Genomic DNA, 15695 nt, shown 5'->3' on the forward strand with positions numbered 1-15695 from the left:
TGAGACTCTGGAGCCTCAGGCAAGAGAGTCTCTTTACATAACGATTATGCTATCTACCCCCACCCCTTTTGTTTTTATTGCTACCAGTGTTACTGGTGGGGCTTGGTGCCTGCAGGACAAATCCACTAGTCCAGGAAGTCTCCCCCCCCCTTTTTTTCATCTTTTATTTGACAGGACAGAGGAAAATTGAGAGGGAATGAGAAGAAAGTATAAACCACTGGGGCCAAGCTAAAAGCTTCTGCATAGCAAAAAGAACCATCACCGCACAGAATGGGAGAAGATCTTTACACACCACCAGACAAAAGGCTACTAACCGAAATAAGTAGAGTTCACTAAACTCAGTAACAAAATCTCTCCCATTAAATATAAATAAAAATATTTTTGTTGCCCTTGTTTTGATCATTTTGTGGTTATTCTTATTGTTGTTATTGATGTTGTTCTTGCCCGATAGGACAGAGAGAAATGGATTAAGGAGGGGAAGACAGAGAGGAGGAGAGAAAGACAGACACCTGCAGACCTGCTTCACTGCTTGTGAAGCGACTCCCCTGCAGTTGAGAGCTGGAGGCTCAAACCGTGATCCTTACACCGGTTCTCGAGTTTCATGCCCACAATGTGCACTTACACTGCTGTGCCACAGCCCGACCCCCAAATAAAATATTTTAAAACACAGAAAGTGAAGCAGATACATTGCTTTGAGAAAAAAAATTAAATTAAATTTGGATGTAATCTGATTATCTGGTGCTACAAAGTATTCATGGCCTAGAGACATGCAAAGAAGCTCCTCCTTACTTGAAATTTACATTTAAAGATTTTATTTATTTATTCCTGAGAAAGATAGGAGGAGAAAAGAAAAGAACCAGGCATCATTCTGGCCCATGTGCTGCCAGGGACTGAACTCGGGACCTTGTGCTTGAGAGTCCAGTGGTTTATCCATCATACCAACTCCTGGATCACTTAAGGTGTTTTTTCTTTTTCTTTTCTTTTTTTTATTTTTCATCTGGGTACCAGGAGAATATAAAACAACAGGTGTGCGAACCTGCTTGTGGTACAGTGACAGGAGTATTGGGCTGGAAGCCACGAAGTCCTGATGTCACCACGCACAGCGATCTAACGCGCAATCCCTGCTGTCTGCAGGTCCCTCTCCCCTCCAGCCTGCTCAGCTGCTCACGGTTCTAAGCTGATGGCACTCATGACCTGGGGCGTTATTTTATTGGTTTTGTTTTTTAAGCCTTCTTTTATTCTAGCTCATTGAAGAAAGTGTCAGGCTGCTCCTTGTTCAGGTGGAGACAGACACCATGAAAGACGGACAGAAGCCAGAGCAGCCCTGCGGCACCTGACATGAGTCAAGGTGGACCTGGTGGTGGCACATCTGGTTGGGAGCACGTTACAGTGCACTTCTTCTAGTGAACTAGGACCCAGGTTCAAGCCCTGGCCTGTACCTGGCGGGGGGGGGGGGTGTTTCACAAGCAGTATGGCAGTTCTATATGATACAAATATATATATATCTTTGTATCTTCCCCTCCGTCCTCTATTTTTATCAATGATAGTAATAATAAAAATTTTTAAAGATGCTGGCAGTCTAGAGTCTGAGGACCCACTGGCTCCCACACAGGACTGGCTTCCCTGGAGTTCACTGAAGAGAAGGTCAGCTTTTACTTCTGTGGAGGCTGCCCCTGGACTTGGCAGACTGGGTGTACCTTCTGTCTTCTCTGTGATGAAGCTACAGGTAAATGTACAAATCTCCAATATTAAGGGCAGGGAGAGAGTATAATGGTTATGTAAAGACTCTCCTGCCTGAGGTCCCAGAGTCCCTGGTTCAATCTCCTGCTCCAACATAAGCCAGAGCTGAGCTGTGCTCTGGGAAAAAAAAAATCAATGAATCAATAAAATAAATAAATAAATAAAAACACAAGCCAGTATCTTGATGCTGCTCAGATAGCATGCTTATTCCAAGCTCTTTTCTGAGTCTGTCCCAGTCAATTTCACACTGAAGTGTTTTTATCACAAAGGAGAGAGGTGTGGCAGATGCCAGCTGAAGCCCATGGCTTGACTAGGACAAAATCCTGGGCCTTCCAGATGTAGGTCTTGTGTTCTGAAATTCTTTCTCTTATTTGTTCTTTGTGTCCATATCTTGGCAATGTGATATCAAATTCCAGTCATTTTAGGAGAGAGGACAACATCTAGAAAATGGGTCACCTTGCCTTGCAGACAGAGTCCCTCTAAGATCTTCACACGTGCAGGCTGAGGGCCTTGCCTCTGCCCCCAGGGGACCACCGTCACCTCTGAAGGTCAGGCGCAGAGGCTGAGTGGGGACCAGGGAAGACCCTCAACTAGGACACGTTTCCAGCTCACACTCAGCGCCTCCCCTCTGCTTCCTGTACTGAGCCTCTGGTCTCTCACCTGACTGAAGAGGCTGCTCCTTACTGGGAGGGCACAGAGACATGAGAGACAGAGAGACAGAGAAACCAGAGCAGCCCTGCAGCACCTGGCTGGGGGGCAGGGCTGAACCTGGAGCCTCAGGACTGTGGGCCCTGGGCTCTGCAGGTGCCACAGTTCTCCTGACACTCACGCCACTGTTCTAGGATGAAGGCAGGCTAGAAAAATGGCCCAGGCCATTGGGGCCATCTGCCTAGAAAAGTGAGCTGAGCAGGAAGGGGGGGGGGGGGGAGGGACGCAGACAGCAGGGATTATGGGGTCATGTCGCCCCCTTGTGGACATGGAGCAGAATGCGCCTCAGCAGGAATGCATCCTGAAAACAATGTCAATGTCATCTTGAGAGAATATTATTATACACAGACACAGAATCTAGTGCAAAGAAATAGAGCAGTGAGGGAAGCAGATCACTGGTGGAGTCCAGATTTGCCTGTGTGAAGTGCCAGGTTTGACTCTCACCCCTCCTGGCCTGCCGCGTCTGTGTTCTGTCCTGTGCTGAGTACAGGAGACATACCCACAGTCACAATTTTGAGTCACAATTGTAACACTAAGTGTGCAGGTAAGCTGTTTGGATCTTGCTATAAGTTGTCTGCAGGACAAATATGCTAAGAGCTCTGGCTGCATGGAAAATATGTGTGAAAGGTGATCGTGGTGGCTGCCTTTCCAGAGCCCCATACAGCACCGGCGGATGGAGGTGCTAGGACTCGAACCTGGGGCCTCTGAGCCTCAAGCATGAGGCTCTTTTGCACAACTATTACATAGCCTCCCCCACTCTAAAGTATTTTCTTTCTTTTTTTCATCCTGGAAACTAAGAATATCAAGAGCAGCTGCGTGCTCCTGATGTGACTCCAGTGGCTAAGAGCACTGGGCTGAAAGGCAACAGGCTCAGGGCCAGGGGGTGGCGCACCTGGCTAAGCGCGCACATCACAGTGCACAAGGACCTAGGTTCAGGCCCCTGGTCCCCACATACAGAAGGAAAGCTTCAAAAAAAAAAAAAAAAGGAAAGCTTCAGGAGTGAAGAAGGGCTGCAGGGGTCTCTGTCTTTTTCCCTCTTTATCTCTCAATTTCTGTCTCTATCGAGTAAAACTTAATAAAAAGCAACAGGTTAGGGGTCAGGCAGTAGCATAGCAGGTTAAGCACATGTGGTGCAAAGTGCAAGGACCAGTGTAAGGATCTTGGTTCAAAGCCCCCGGCTCCCCACATGCAGGGGAGTCACTTCACAGGCGGTGAAGCAGGTCTGCAGATGTCTATCTCTCCCCCTCTCTGTCTTCCCCTCCTCTCTCCATTTCTTTATTTTTTTTATATTTATTGATTTTCCCTTTTGTTGCCCTTGTTTTTTTATTGTTGTTGTAATTGTTATTGTTATTGATGTAGTCATTGTTAGAATAGAGAGAAATGGAGATGTGGATTCTGTCTAGTTCTCTCGTGTCACAGAAATCTCTTGGAATTCTCTAGAAACTGGGGGAAGAGAGTAACCTCAGCAGTGCTAGAAGCTGCCTGCAGGTTGTTTGGCCTCCCAAAGGTGCCCGTCGGGAAGAGGCAGAACCAGCTGCCTGCTCGATGCTTCCGCGTGGCGACAGAGCCCCAGCTGGCCAGGCCTCGCCCCTAGGCGCACCACAGAAGCTCCAAGTCTCCAGTCACCTCAGTCCAAATGTCCGTATCAGACAAGGAGTCCAGAGCCCTGGGCCAACGGGCTTATCCTGCCTCAAGTTGAGTTTCTTGGGTGTTAGGAGAACCTTGTCCGGTGGGGAGGGGATGAGCCCTCACCCTCTGTAATCCCCCCCAACTCTGACATATCACTCACCAAACTTTGGTCTTTCCAGAGCCCAGAACGCATGTCATCCAGGGACAGAAGGGGTGTCTGGGGGGTGAGGGGGACAGAACCAGAGGTGCCTGGGACTGAGGCTGATGGAGAACAGTGCCCCCACCCCCCATCAGACCAGATTCAGAACGGAACTTCCTGTGGAGACCTTGGCCAGATGAGGGTGGTGAAATGTCAGCCACGAGATGTAGAAGTTACCTTGTTTTACTCCCGGTAGGGACCCCAGTCACCCCACGATCTCTCTGCCAGGGTGTTCCTGGTCCTGGTCACACAGTTCCCGACACAGCCCCCAAAGAAGACGGTCAACTGGTTGACCCTGGGCTGCTCACGTGAGCACACAATGCCCAGCTCCCGGGCCCACTGCCACTGGGCCGACCTCAGTGGCTGCTCCTGGCCTGGTACAGGGCTACCACCCCTGAAGACAAGGGGCCGGTCCCAAGCCAGCTCCCTCCTCAGTGCCACAGCACAACAGAGTCCCCAGCCCCTGGGAGCAGGCAGGCCACAGGACACTCTCCCTTCTGTTCCCCCCTGTCCCTCTTCCTGGTCTGGTCCTCAGGACCCAGAGGCCAAGTGGTAACCACGGGGCAGCTCACTCATCCTCTGAACCAGCTGGGCTGCAGTGAACGCCTGGAGGCTGGGTTACATTTAATGGTGGGGTGTCAGTGGGAGTGGGAGGCCAGGGGTACAGCACTTGGGCCCCTTCAGGGCTCACTTGGGACAGTGGCCAGGTACCGGTCTGCTTTCTCAGGTCACCCCAGGACTCGCAGGTCACAGCCCCCGTGCCCTGCCTGGACAGCTGGACAGCTGGACAGAGGCCCAGAGGGGAGGCAGTTGGGCTCAGGGTGAGCTTCTCATTTCCTGCCCTGGCTCAGGCTCTCATCTCAGGGGGGGTGTCGGGCTGCCGGCCGGGGTGCGATACTTGGAAGGCATCCAAGGCCAGCAGGGACCTGTTGATGCGACTGATGATGGGGTAAGGGGAGACGTCCACCTTGAACCTGCGGCAGAGAAAGGCCTGCCTAAGCCCGCAGCTGTGGGGGATGAGGGGGTTGGGAGGGAAGTGGACACAGGGCACAGGAAGCCAGCCTTGGGGGTAAGGGGGGTTCTGGGGCAGAGTCCTCTGCCTCTCGGCCACCTGCTACCCCTGCACTGAGCAGTGCTATGGAGACCCTCCTGTGGGACAGGCGGTCGGCCCACCTGTGCCCGTCTTGGGGCAGGGCATGTGGCTTCATGACAGGGCTGGTGGAAATGGGCAGAGGGTGCAGATGTTCATGCACATCTGGACTGCAGGCTCCTGGGGTGGCTTCTTCCAGGAGCGTCAGCCAGAAGAGGGACCTCCTTTCAGGAGCAGGGGCTTTGGGGGTGTTTTCCCAGGGGGTGATGGGAGGTGGAGTGGCCTGTTACAGGGACTCTGCTGTCCCGGGAGCCCCATGTGAGCTCCTGAAGGGGAGAGTGGGGGGGGGCAGGAGGAGGGGCTCGTTACCTGTCAGCATTTGCCACCTGAGGCACTAAGCACAAGTCAGCCATGGTCACCTGAAAGAGGGGAGGGCGGGCCTTTGTGAGGGGAGCACCGCAGCCTCTGGGCCTGGGTGCTGGTCTGGGAGGCCCCAACTATGCGTGTGCGTGTTCCCTGAGAGACAGAGAGTAAAAGAGGGGTCCAGGTGGTGGCGCACCTGGCAGAACACACATTACAGTGCATAAGGACCCAGGTTTGAGCCCTGGGTCCCCACCTGCAGAGGGAAAGCTTCACGGGTGGTGAAGCAAGGCTACAAGTGTCTGTCTATCCTTCCCTCTTGATTTCTGGCTGTGTATATCCAATAAATAAAGGTAATAATTTAAAAAAAAAAAAAAGAGTGAGAGACCATAGCACCAAGGCTTTCCCCCAGTGGGGTGGGGGCCAAGCTCAAACCTGGGTCCTGCACAGAGCAAAGCCCCACACTACCAGGTGAGCTGTCTTGTCACTCCTGCTTAGTTTATTTACTTTTTATTGTTATTATTATTAGAGAGAGAGAGGAAGAAAAAGGCCCTCAGAGCCTCAGGCAGGAGTTGTATTTTTTTTAACCAGAGCACTGTGGTGTAGGGGACTGAACCTGGGACTTTGGGGCCTCAGGCATGAGAGTCTCTTTGCATATCCATTACGCTATCTACAACCCCACCCAAACATCTTTTTTAAATCATTTTATTTATTATTGGATAGAGACAGAAACTGAGAGGAGAGGGAAAGTAGAGAGGGAGAGAGACAGAGAGACACTTGTAGTCCTCCTTCACCACTTGTAAAGCTTTCCCCCTGCAGGTGGGGGCCAGGGGCTTGAACCTAGGACCTTGCACACTGCAGCATGTGCACTAGCCAGGTGCACCATCGCCTGTTCCCCCCCCCTTTTTTTTTTTACCAGAGCAGTGCTCGGCTCTGGTTGGGGGTGGGGGTTTGAACCTGGACTTTGGAGCCTTAGGCATGAGAGTCTTTTTGCATAACCACTGCGCTATCTGCCCCCAAGCACGACAGTCTTTTGCATCACTGTCCCAGTCGGTCTGATTTGCCTCATTTGTTTGCTTGAAAGACGGACCGGGAGCACTGCTTGCTCAGCTTGGGCAAATTGCCAGGCACTGAGAGCGAAATGCCTTGGGCACGCATGTGTGCTGCGTGTTGACAGTGCAGCCCCCCACCCCCAGCGCCCCCACAGCTAGCCTAGTGTCCCTCCCCACCCTCCTCTGCCCACAGCGGCCCTCCCCCAGGCCACTCTCAGCTGCCTGACAACCAGCTCCCAGGATTGCCTCACCAAGCTGCTGGGCCTGTTTACTGACTCACGGCAGGGGCCTGAGAACCCCAGACCCCAAAGGGCTAGAGCCTTGGGGACAGGTGGCCCACCCCCAAGATCCACCTGCCCTGGGGGATGGAGCTGGACCTGCCCAAGTGGAGCAGCTGGCTGAGGGCAGCATGGAGGTGGAGGCCCGGGCAGGCCTGCAGGGGGGTTGGAGGGGCTCACCTCGTCTCCCACGCAGTACTTGCCAGCTGTGCCCCTCAGGATGGCCTCCAGAGCTGGGGGGGGGAGGGAGCGGTCACATGAGGTGCCCCAAGTCCAGCTGCCATTCCCACTCCCAGAGCCCCCAGAGTGGACATGACTTCCCGGGGGGCGGGAGATTCAGACTCACCGTTGAAGCCGGAGCTGATGGCCTTCTGGGCCCAGGCCAGCCGCTGCTGCTCCTCCACTTGCCTGAGGACTGAGAGGTTCTGTGCGAGGAGCCTGACATCAGCTGGGGGCCCTGTGTCCCCCTAGTGCCCGCCCCCCTCACTCCCCCAGTCATTTCACGACTGGGTGTCACTGTCTCACCTATGATATGATATGGGGAGGACTGTCTGCCTGGACCTTCAAAGACACAGAGCTATGGTGGCCCAGAAGGGGGGGCGCAGTGGAAAAAGCTCTGAACTCTGGAGCATGAAGCCCCGAGTTCAAACCCCAGCATGGCATGGGACAGAATGGTGCTCTGGTTCTCTCCCTCAATAAGTAAATATATAAATTAAACTTTAAAAAATGACAAGGTGACAGGCTGGAAACAGAGCTCACTGGGTGGGGCGTGTGTCCTCAGCTGCAGGTGCCCTGCAGTGTCTGTCTGTATCTCTGACTAGAGACACGGCTGGAAGCAGTGAAAGGACGTGTGTAAGGCTGCAACTCTGCAAAAAGGAAGTGAATAAATAAAAAGAAAAGTGATGGGGTAGGGGGGTGGGTGCGGGGGGCAGACATCTGGGGGCCTGACTACTTAGCAGAGAGACCTACCTTCCTGGGGCTGTTCCCTCACTCACAGGGCAGAAGTCAGCACGGGGGACTGTCTTGTGACTGTTTTACCATGAAGACTTAAATAGAAATCTCACGGGGACCTGGACCTTGGCCCCTCAGGTGGTGTGTGTGGGTCTGAAAGGCAGGGGTGAAGGTGGGTGCGTGTGAGTGAAGTGTGCCTGTGGCCATGGGTGTGAGTGCATAGGCCACACCTGCAGGGGCTGGATGCCTCCGGCGATGAGGTCTGAGATCATGCGCACGAGGGCCCTCTTCTTGGGGTCCTGGGGCAGCAGGCGGGGGGTGGGCCGGGTCTCCTCCAGGTACTCGATGATGGCTAGCTGTCGGGGGGACAGAGGAGTACCTGCTGGGCCTGCCCCGTCCTCTGCCCTGCACCCCTGCCCCGTCCCGCAGGCCTGGCTGGGTCTCACTTCGTCTCGGGCAGGTTCCAGCCACACTCACCGACTGGCCAATGGTCATGCCATCGATCTTTAGGGCTGGCACCTGCTTCATGGGGTTCAGCGCCTGGAACTCGTCGGAGAACTGTGGACACAAGGACTGGCTGGCTGTACCCCACGCCCCAGAGGCAGCTGCACCACGGTGGCCGGCTCTGGGCCCTTCCTTCCCTGTGCCCCACACCAAGGCCAACCCCCAAGCACCCAGCCTGGGGCTGTGTCTCACCCCCACCCCCCCGGCATGTCTCACCCCCACCCCCCGGCAGGGCTCAGAGCCCCCACCAGGACATGTCTCACCCCCACCCCCCAGCAGGGCTCAGAGCCCATGCAGGCTCCCCCTACCTGCTGCCCCCCATCCTTGATGAGGTTGACGGGTGCTGTGTCATAGTCGATGCCCTTCAAGGCCAGTGCTGGGAGAGACAGAACAGTGCTCAGGGGGCGTGAGGCCATGGAGGAGCCCTCTGTCACCACCTGCTCAGGTCTGGGGGGCTCTGTCTCTCGTCCAGGCACGGGTGTGTGCCTGGCACATGGGCTCTGGGAAGTATCTGATCCCTTTCTGTCCCCTCAGGGCCTTAGCAGGGGCAAGCTGGGCTTGATTACAAAAGACACAGAGTTATACCCTGAGGAGGTGACACCAGCTTAGAGAAGAGTCCCTTCTAGCCCTCTTCTCTGTCCTGGGGGCTAATGCAGGTTCCAGGTTGGGCATAGGGCTCCCTAACTCTCAGAGCATTTCCTGAGTCCCCTCTCCACCCCCCCCTTGGTAGTTTCCTCTGGCCCAGCCGGGTGGTAGGGGTGTGTGTGTGTGTGTGTGTGTGTGTGTGTGTATATACTCTGTGCTAAGTCACAGAGGTATCAGGTTCCACCAGGGCAAAGGACAAGGGGCGGGTGAGGCGTGCAGCCAGGCCAGGGGCTCAGCTCCAACTTCTGGGTACCAGGGCTTGGCCCAGGGAAGGACAACTGTGCCCTCGTCCTCCTGGTTTCCAGCAAATTCTAAGTGACTCTGGGTGGGGGTGGGTGCAGGATAGTGTTCAGGGTTCATGCTCCTCACACTGGCCTTGGATATACAAGCCTCTATGCCTCAGTTTCCTCCTCTGACAGGCAGCACAGTGCAGGAATAAAGAACATGGACAGGGAGTTGGGCGGTAGCGCAGCGGGTGAAGTGCATGTGGCGCCAAGTGCAAGGACCAGCATTAGGACCTTGGTTCAAGCCCCCGGCTCCCCACCTGCAGGGGAGTCGCTTCACAGGCAGTGAAACAGGTCTGCAGGTGTCTGTCCTTCTCTCCCCCTCTCTGTCTTATCCTCCTCTCTCCATTTCTCTCTGTCCTAACAACAATGACGACATCAACAACAATAATAACTACAACAACAATAAAAATAACAAGGGCAACAAAAGGGAAAATTAAAACAAAAACATGGACTGTGCAGCCCAGGAGGTGGTAGAGTGGGTTGAGTGCTGGAATCTCAAGCATGAGGTCCTGAGTTCGACCCCCAGCATTGCATGTGCCAGAGTAATGCTCTGGTTCTCTCTCTCTCTCCCCCTGGTCTCTCTCATTAATAATAAAAGCAAACTCTTGGGGCTAGTTAGTGGTGCAGCTGGTAAAGTGAACATAGTACAAGGACTCGTGGAAGGACCAACCTTCAGTGGGTCTGCTTTGGGAGAGCTGAAGCAGGTCTGCAGGTGGAGCCTTTCTTGCTCTCTATCTCCCCCTCCTCTCTCAATTTCTCTGTGTGTCCTAGCCAATAAAATGGAAAAACTTGCCACCAGGAGCAGAGGATTCGTAGTGCTGGCACTGAGCCCCAGCGATAACTCTGGGGTCAAAAATAAATAAATAAATAAAATCTCCATGAATTTGTACATTACCCTTGCACAGGGGCTATGCTAATCTTTTCTATATCATTCCAATAATATATATACTCTTTTTTAAATTTTTTGTTTTGACCATAGCACTGCTCAGCCCTGACCACAGCCCCGCTCATTTCTGGCTTATGGTGGGTGCAAGGGATTGAACCTGAGACCTTGGAGCCTTTAGGCAAGATAGTCTCTTTGCATAACCATTATGCTATTTCCCCTACCCTAAATATACTTTTTATAAATATAATTTTTTCAATTTATTTTTATTGTCTTTATTGGCTAGAGACCACCAGAAATCGAGAGGGAAGGGGGAGATAGAGACAGAGAGACACCTGCAGACCTGCTTTACCACTCATGAAGCTTTCCCCCTACAGGTGGGGACTGGGGGTTTGAACCTCGATCCTTGTGCATTGTAACCTGTACACTCAACTTAGGTGTGCCACCTACTCTTCAAGAAGAAGTGAGTATTCATTTATTTCTTTTTAAAGAGAAAGACAGAAGGGGACAGTGAAAGAGACCAGACTGAACCCGGGTCCCTCACACGGCAAAGCAGTGCACAATCCGAATGAGCTATCTTGCTGCCCGATAAACATATTTTTACAAAACAAAAAAGACCACAGGCCCTGGAGCCAAAGCAGCCTGCTCTGACTCCAGCTGCCTGAGTGCAGAGTCTTGGGCAAGTGAACGACCCAACAGGGACGGCACCAGGCACTCCCTCCTTTCCAAGCACTCAGCTCCAGACCCTCGGCGCCCCCACAGCCCAGCCCATGTGAGCTGCCATAGGCCGTGCTTCTCTGTCGCCAGATTAGATGAGGTGACCAGGCGAGGGAGGCCAAGGTGGCCAAGGGCTACGGGGCTGCAGGCTCCAGGAGGCGGAGGTGGGTACCCTCCAGCCCACCCACTCAGGCTCCTGTGATGTGTGGCTCTTACCAATTCGGACCCTCCAGGAGCAGGAGCTTCGGAAATAGGAGTAGAGAACAGGCTGTGGAGAGAAGGCTGAGTGTTACTTTGTTCCTGGCTTCCTGCCGGGGAGCCTACCTGGAGGAGGTGCACCGGCCTGCAGCCCAATCGCTTCCTGCCCTGTCTGCCAGGCCTCCTGCCTCAGGCCACACTTGGAGGTCTCAGTGTCCCTTGGGTCCCTGAGCTGCAGACTTGGCCCTGCACCACCCCTGGACCTGCCTGAACGCCCCCCGCTCTCCCCCCACACACACACACCTTGCCAGGCTTGGCCATGGTGGTGTGGTGGCCCTTGGCCTTGGCACTAGTCCCTTATAGAATCCAGTTGGGGGAGGGACCTGGGGGTGGCTACCAGCAGCCAATGGGGCTCAGGGGACTTTGACTGACCTGATGGGAAGCCAGCTTTGCAGAGGAGGCGAGCAGCATGGTCTGGGTGACTCAGGGCTGGGAGCTCTGCACAAACCCTGCTCCGTGCTCACGGCCCTCATCTGCCCCGGGAAGACAGCTCAGAAAGACCAGGAGCTCCACATCTCCCGGGATTCAATGCTTGTCTCTTCCCACCTACCAGCCCGCCAGGCTCAGTGGTCTTAGAAAAATAGATGGGACGGGGGCCAGGCGGTGCTGCTCCTGGTAAGCTGTACTCATTACCATGCTCCAGGACCCAGGTTCAAGTCCCCGGTCCCCATCTGCAGGGGGGAAGCTTTAGGAGTGGTGAAGCAAGGTTGCAGATGTCACTCTCCACCTCTCTGTCTCTTCCTTTATACAAAATCTCTCTCTTTATACAAAATAAATAAAACGCTAAAAACCATATTGAAGGGGCCAAGTGGTGGGAGTACTTGGTTGAAGCACACAGCTTACAGTGCACAAGGACCCGAGTTCAAGTTCCTGGTCCTCATCTGCAGAGGAAACTTCACAAGTGGTAAAACAGGACTGCAGATGTCTCTGTCTCTCTCCCTCTTAATTTCCCCATTCACCTCTCAATTTCTCTCTGATTCTATCCAAAATAAATAAGTAAATGAACAAAGAAAAACACACACACAAAAACAGACAGGACAGGGGTCTGGCAGTGATGCACCCTGTGGAGTGCACACGTTACCATGAATGAGGACCTGGGTTCAAACCCTGCTCCCCACGTGCATTGGGGGAAGCCTCACAAGTAGTGGAGCAGGGCCGCGAGTGTCTCTCCTCCCTCGTCTTATGACAAAAAGGAAAAGGAAGAGTCACACAGTGGCCACCGAGAATGGTGGAGTCATGTGGGAGCTGAGTCCCGGAGTCACTCCTGGGACCAAGAAGGAAAGCAAGTCTAGCAGCACTGCCCATTCTCTGCACAGCCAGGGCGGCAAGTTGTCTGTCAGGGTTGTGTTTAGTTTACACAATATTGAAAAAAGTTTTCATTGCAGTCAGGGAGGTGGCATAGTGGGTAAGAGATTGGACCCTTAAGCATGGTAGGCCCAAGTTCAGTTCCTGTGCAGCATGTGATGCTTTGGCTCTCTTAAAAATAAAGCTTTCTTTTTTAGAAAAAAGTTTCAATTAATTGTCAATATAAAAAAATAAAACCAGGGGGCTGGGCAGTAGCGCAGCGGGTTAAGCACACGTGGCGCAAAGCGCATGGGCCCAGGTAAGGATCCCAGTTCCAGCCCCTGGCTCCCCATCTGCAGGGGAGTCACGTCACAGGAAGTGAAGCAGGTCTGCAGGCGTCTGTCTTTCTCTCCTCCTCTCTGTCTTCCCCTCCTCTCTCCATTTCTCTGTCCTAACAACAACAGCTATAACAACAATGGCAACAAAAATAGGAAAAACGGCCTCCAGGAGCAGTGAATTTGTCGTGCAGGCACCAGGCCCCAGCAATAACCATGGAGGCAAAAAAAAATAAAATAAATAAAACCAAAGGCTGAGCGGTGACACACCTGGTTAAGCACACGTTACAGTGCACAAGGACCCAGGTTCAAGCCCCCAGTCCCCATCTGCAGAGCGAAAACTTTGCAAGTGGTGAAGCAGGGCTGCAGGTCTCTCTCGTTCTCTCCCTTTCTACCCCGCTTCCCTCTCGGCTTCTTACCATCTCTATCAATAAATAAATAAGGATAATTGTGGCCCAGGAGGTGGCACAGTGGATAAATCATTGGATTCTCAACCATGAGGTCCTGAATTAATCCCCGACAGCACATGCACCAGAGTGATTTCTGGTTCTTTCTCTCCTATTTTTCTCATGCGTGAGGAGGACCTGGGTTCAAGCCCCCTGCCCCCACTTGCAGGGAAGAAGCTTCGCAAATGGTGAAGCAGGTCTGCAGGTGTCTCTTTTTCTCTTATCGTCCACTCTTCTCTCAATTTCTCTCTATCCTATCCAAGTAAAATGATAGAAAACGGAAAACATGGCCACTGGGAGCGGTGGGTTTGTTGTGCTGGCACCAAGCCCAGGCAATAACCCTGGTGGCAAAGAAAAAAAAAAAAAGATTTATCTGTGTAAGAGCTCGGTGGCGACATACCCTTCAGAGACATATACCAGTGAACAAGGACCCTTGGTGACAGTTTCTTGACTTGTTTGTCCCGATGCATTTGCAGCTCTGCTGTAACTGTGCTGCCTGTGGACTTTGATCTGGACAAATCCCACAGGACTCTGGTCACAGGTGCAGCCTCTGCCCCAGCCGCCACCAGGAGACACCGCAGCGCGGCTTCTGCCCCCAGGACGGTCGCGAACTCGTGCGGCCCGGGTAGCAGCGCTGCGGGCAGGGCTGAGAGGTGTGGGTGGGCCTGGAAATGCAGGCTCCCGGGCCTCTTCCTCTACAGTTGGGGTGCACCCTGTGCTCGCCATGCAACCGGACTTGCAAGCGCAAGTGAGGACCACCCCCGACTCCAGTCCCCCCCACCCAGGCCGCCCCCATCCACCTCTGCCATCACGAGGGGTGCATGCGCAGAGCGCCGCCGCGGCGCAAGGCCCGCTGGGAGGCATGGTCACCACGGTGGGCGGGGCCAGCGGGTCACCTTTGACCCCCGCCCCCGAGGCGTAGCTAGGCAGCGCCCCCTCCCCGGGTGCGGAACACAGACCTTCCCTGCCTGCATCTCGCACTTCGGGGGCGGCCCCTCCAGCAGACCTGGAAGTCTCCGACTCGTGGGTGATTAAGGCCCCGTGAGACCCCCCAGCACGTCAGCACCTCGTCTCCGCTCCCGGGAAAGCGAGGGGCTGGGCTAGGACACCCTTGACGATCTCCCGCGCCCCGCGCTATGCCCCGCCCCTGCTGAGATTTGTAGTCCCTGAGCCCCGGGCGCTGCTGGGAGTTGTAGTCCCGGAGCCCCGGGCGCTGCCGGGAGTCGTAGTTTCCTGAGCCCGGCGCCGCTGGGAGCTGTAGTTCCCCGGGTCCCGTCTAGGCGCCGGCCGGGCTCTCCGCCCGTCATGCTGTGCGCTTCCGGCGGCCTCCTAGCGGCCACCGCGCTCCCGGGCCAGCCCCCAGGCCGGGCCGCCGCGCCCCGCTGTCGCCGCCGGGACCCGCCCTTCCCCGGGGATCCCGAGCTCTCCCCGGACGTCCTCTTGGCCGACAGGATCGCTAGACGCAGCCTGCCCGCGGGCCGCAGGGCCTTCCTGAGGCGGGGCCGCATGCCTCCGGCCGTGGGCGGAGGCCTGGCGGCGTCCGAGCTGCGGGCTCGGAAGGGCAAGGCCGGGCCGCAGGCAGGAATCGCGGACCGGGACGAGACCCCCACGAGGAACCCCAAACGGCTTGCGCAGGGCCCGGGATGCGGAGGCGCGGCCGGCCGCGGGGCGCTGCTGGCCCTGGTGACACTGCTGGCCTTCGCCACCCGCTTTCACCGCCTGGACCAGCCGCCGCACATCTGGTGAGGGCGGGGCGGGGTGGGGCGGCGGGCGGCGCCGGGATTGGCTGGATCGGGGGCGGGGCGGTCTGGAGCGGCGCCCGGATTGGCCGCGCCCGACGAAGGGCGGGGCTTCTTGCAGGTGCACCCGCCCAGGTCCTGCTCATGTGACACTAGGAAGGCGGGGCCTCGGGACTCCCCTGCCTCCAGCCTCCCAAGGTGCTGGGAGCTCCCCTAGCGTGCAATGGGGACTCAGTCTCCATCCAGGTTCCAGATGTGCAGAAGTTGCAGGCAATCTGGAGTGGCTCTGGGGGAGAAAGCCGTGTGTGTGTGTGTGTGTGTGTGTGTGTGTGTGTGTGTGTGTGTGTGTGTGTGTGTGTGTCTTTTCACCAGTGTACTGCTGTTGCTGAGGATGGAACCCAGGACCTCTGGTGTCTCAAGCATGAAAGGCCATTGTGTAGACTGCTCTGCTGTTTTCCTGTCCCTTTAAACCCATTTCCCTTTTTCTTTTTCTTATTCTTTTTAACCAGAGCACTGTTCAGCTCTAGCTTAAGTGGTGCAGGAGTTTGAACCTAGGATATTGGAGCCTGAGGCATGAGGATTTCTTTGCA

General features: G+C 54.9%; 2 protein-coding genes and 1 pseudogene across 16 annotated transcripts in view; 1 reads left to right on the top strand and 2 right to left on the bottom strand.

Moving 5' to 3' along the window:
- Positions 1 to 4880: 4880 nt before the first annotated feature.
- On the bottom strand, positions 4881 to 14480 carry GSTZ1 (glutathione S-transferase zeta 1). Of its 15 annotated transcripts, none has more exons than XR_009547268.1 (12): positions 14326 to 14480; positions 11674 to 11774; positions 11260 to 11311; positions 9733 to 9800; positions 8820 to 8907; positions 8485 to 8565; positions 8238 to 8363; positions 7816 to 7922; positions 7403 to 7481; positions 7237 to 7289; positions 5736 to 5785; positions 5161 to 5250 (listed from the first exon to the last, which is right to left on the bottom strand). XR_009547268.1 is itself a non-coding variant. In XM_060181315.1 (11 exons), the coding sequence occupies exons 1-11, from the start codon at positions 14338 to 14340 to the stop codon at positions 5124 to 5126; spliced, it is 840 nt and encodes a 279-aa protein (XP_060037298.1). In that variant the 5' UTR covers positions 14341 to 14480; the 3' UTR covers positions 4881 to 5123. The 15 variants fall into 15 exon arrangements, 13 of the variants coding, with proteins under 13 accessions (XP_060037298.1, XP_060037301.1, XP_007530199.1 ...); XR_009547269.1 differs by lacking the exon at positions 5161 to 5250 and adding an exon at positions 5457 to 5491; XM_060181315.1 differs by lacking the exon at positions 7816 to 7922 and having other exon boundaries at positions 4881 to 5250.
- On the bottom strand, positions 10303 to 10392 carry LOC132535479 (U6 spliceosomal RNA; annotated as a pseudogene).
- Positions 14481 to 14597: 117 nt separating the features above from the next.
- Positions 14598 to 15695, top strand: part of POMT2 (protein O-mannosyltransferase 2) — a 30273-nt gene continuing 29175 nt past the window's right edge. Inside the window, exon 1 of the mRNA XM_007530136.3 lies at positions 14598 to 15108. Coding sequence (XP_007530198.2) covers positions 14672 to 15108 — 437 coding nt within the window. The 5' untranslated portion in view covers positions 14598 to 14671. The remainder of the gene's footprint in view (positions 15109 to 15695) is intronic.

The sequence above is a fragment of the Erinaceus europaeus genome, chromosome 22 (assembly GCF_950295315.1).
Source record: "Erinaceus europaeus chromosome 22, mEriEur2.1, whole genome shotgun sequence".
Classification (NCBI taxonomy): Eukaryota; Metazoa; Chordata; class Mammalia; order Eulipotyphla; family Erinaceidae; genus Erinaceus; species Erinaceus europaeus.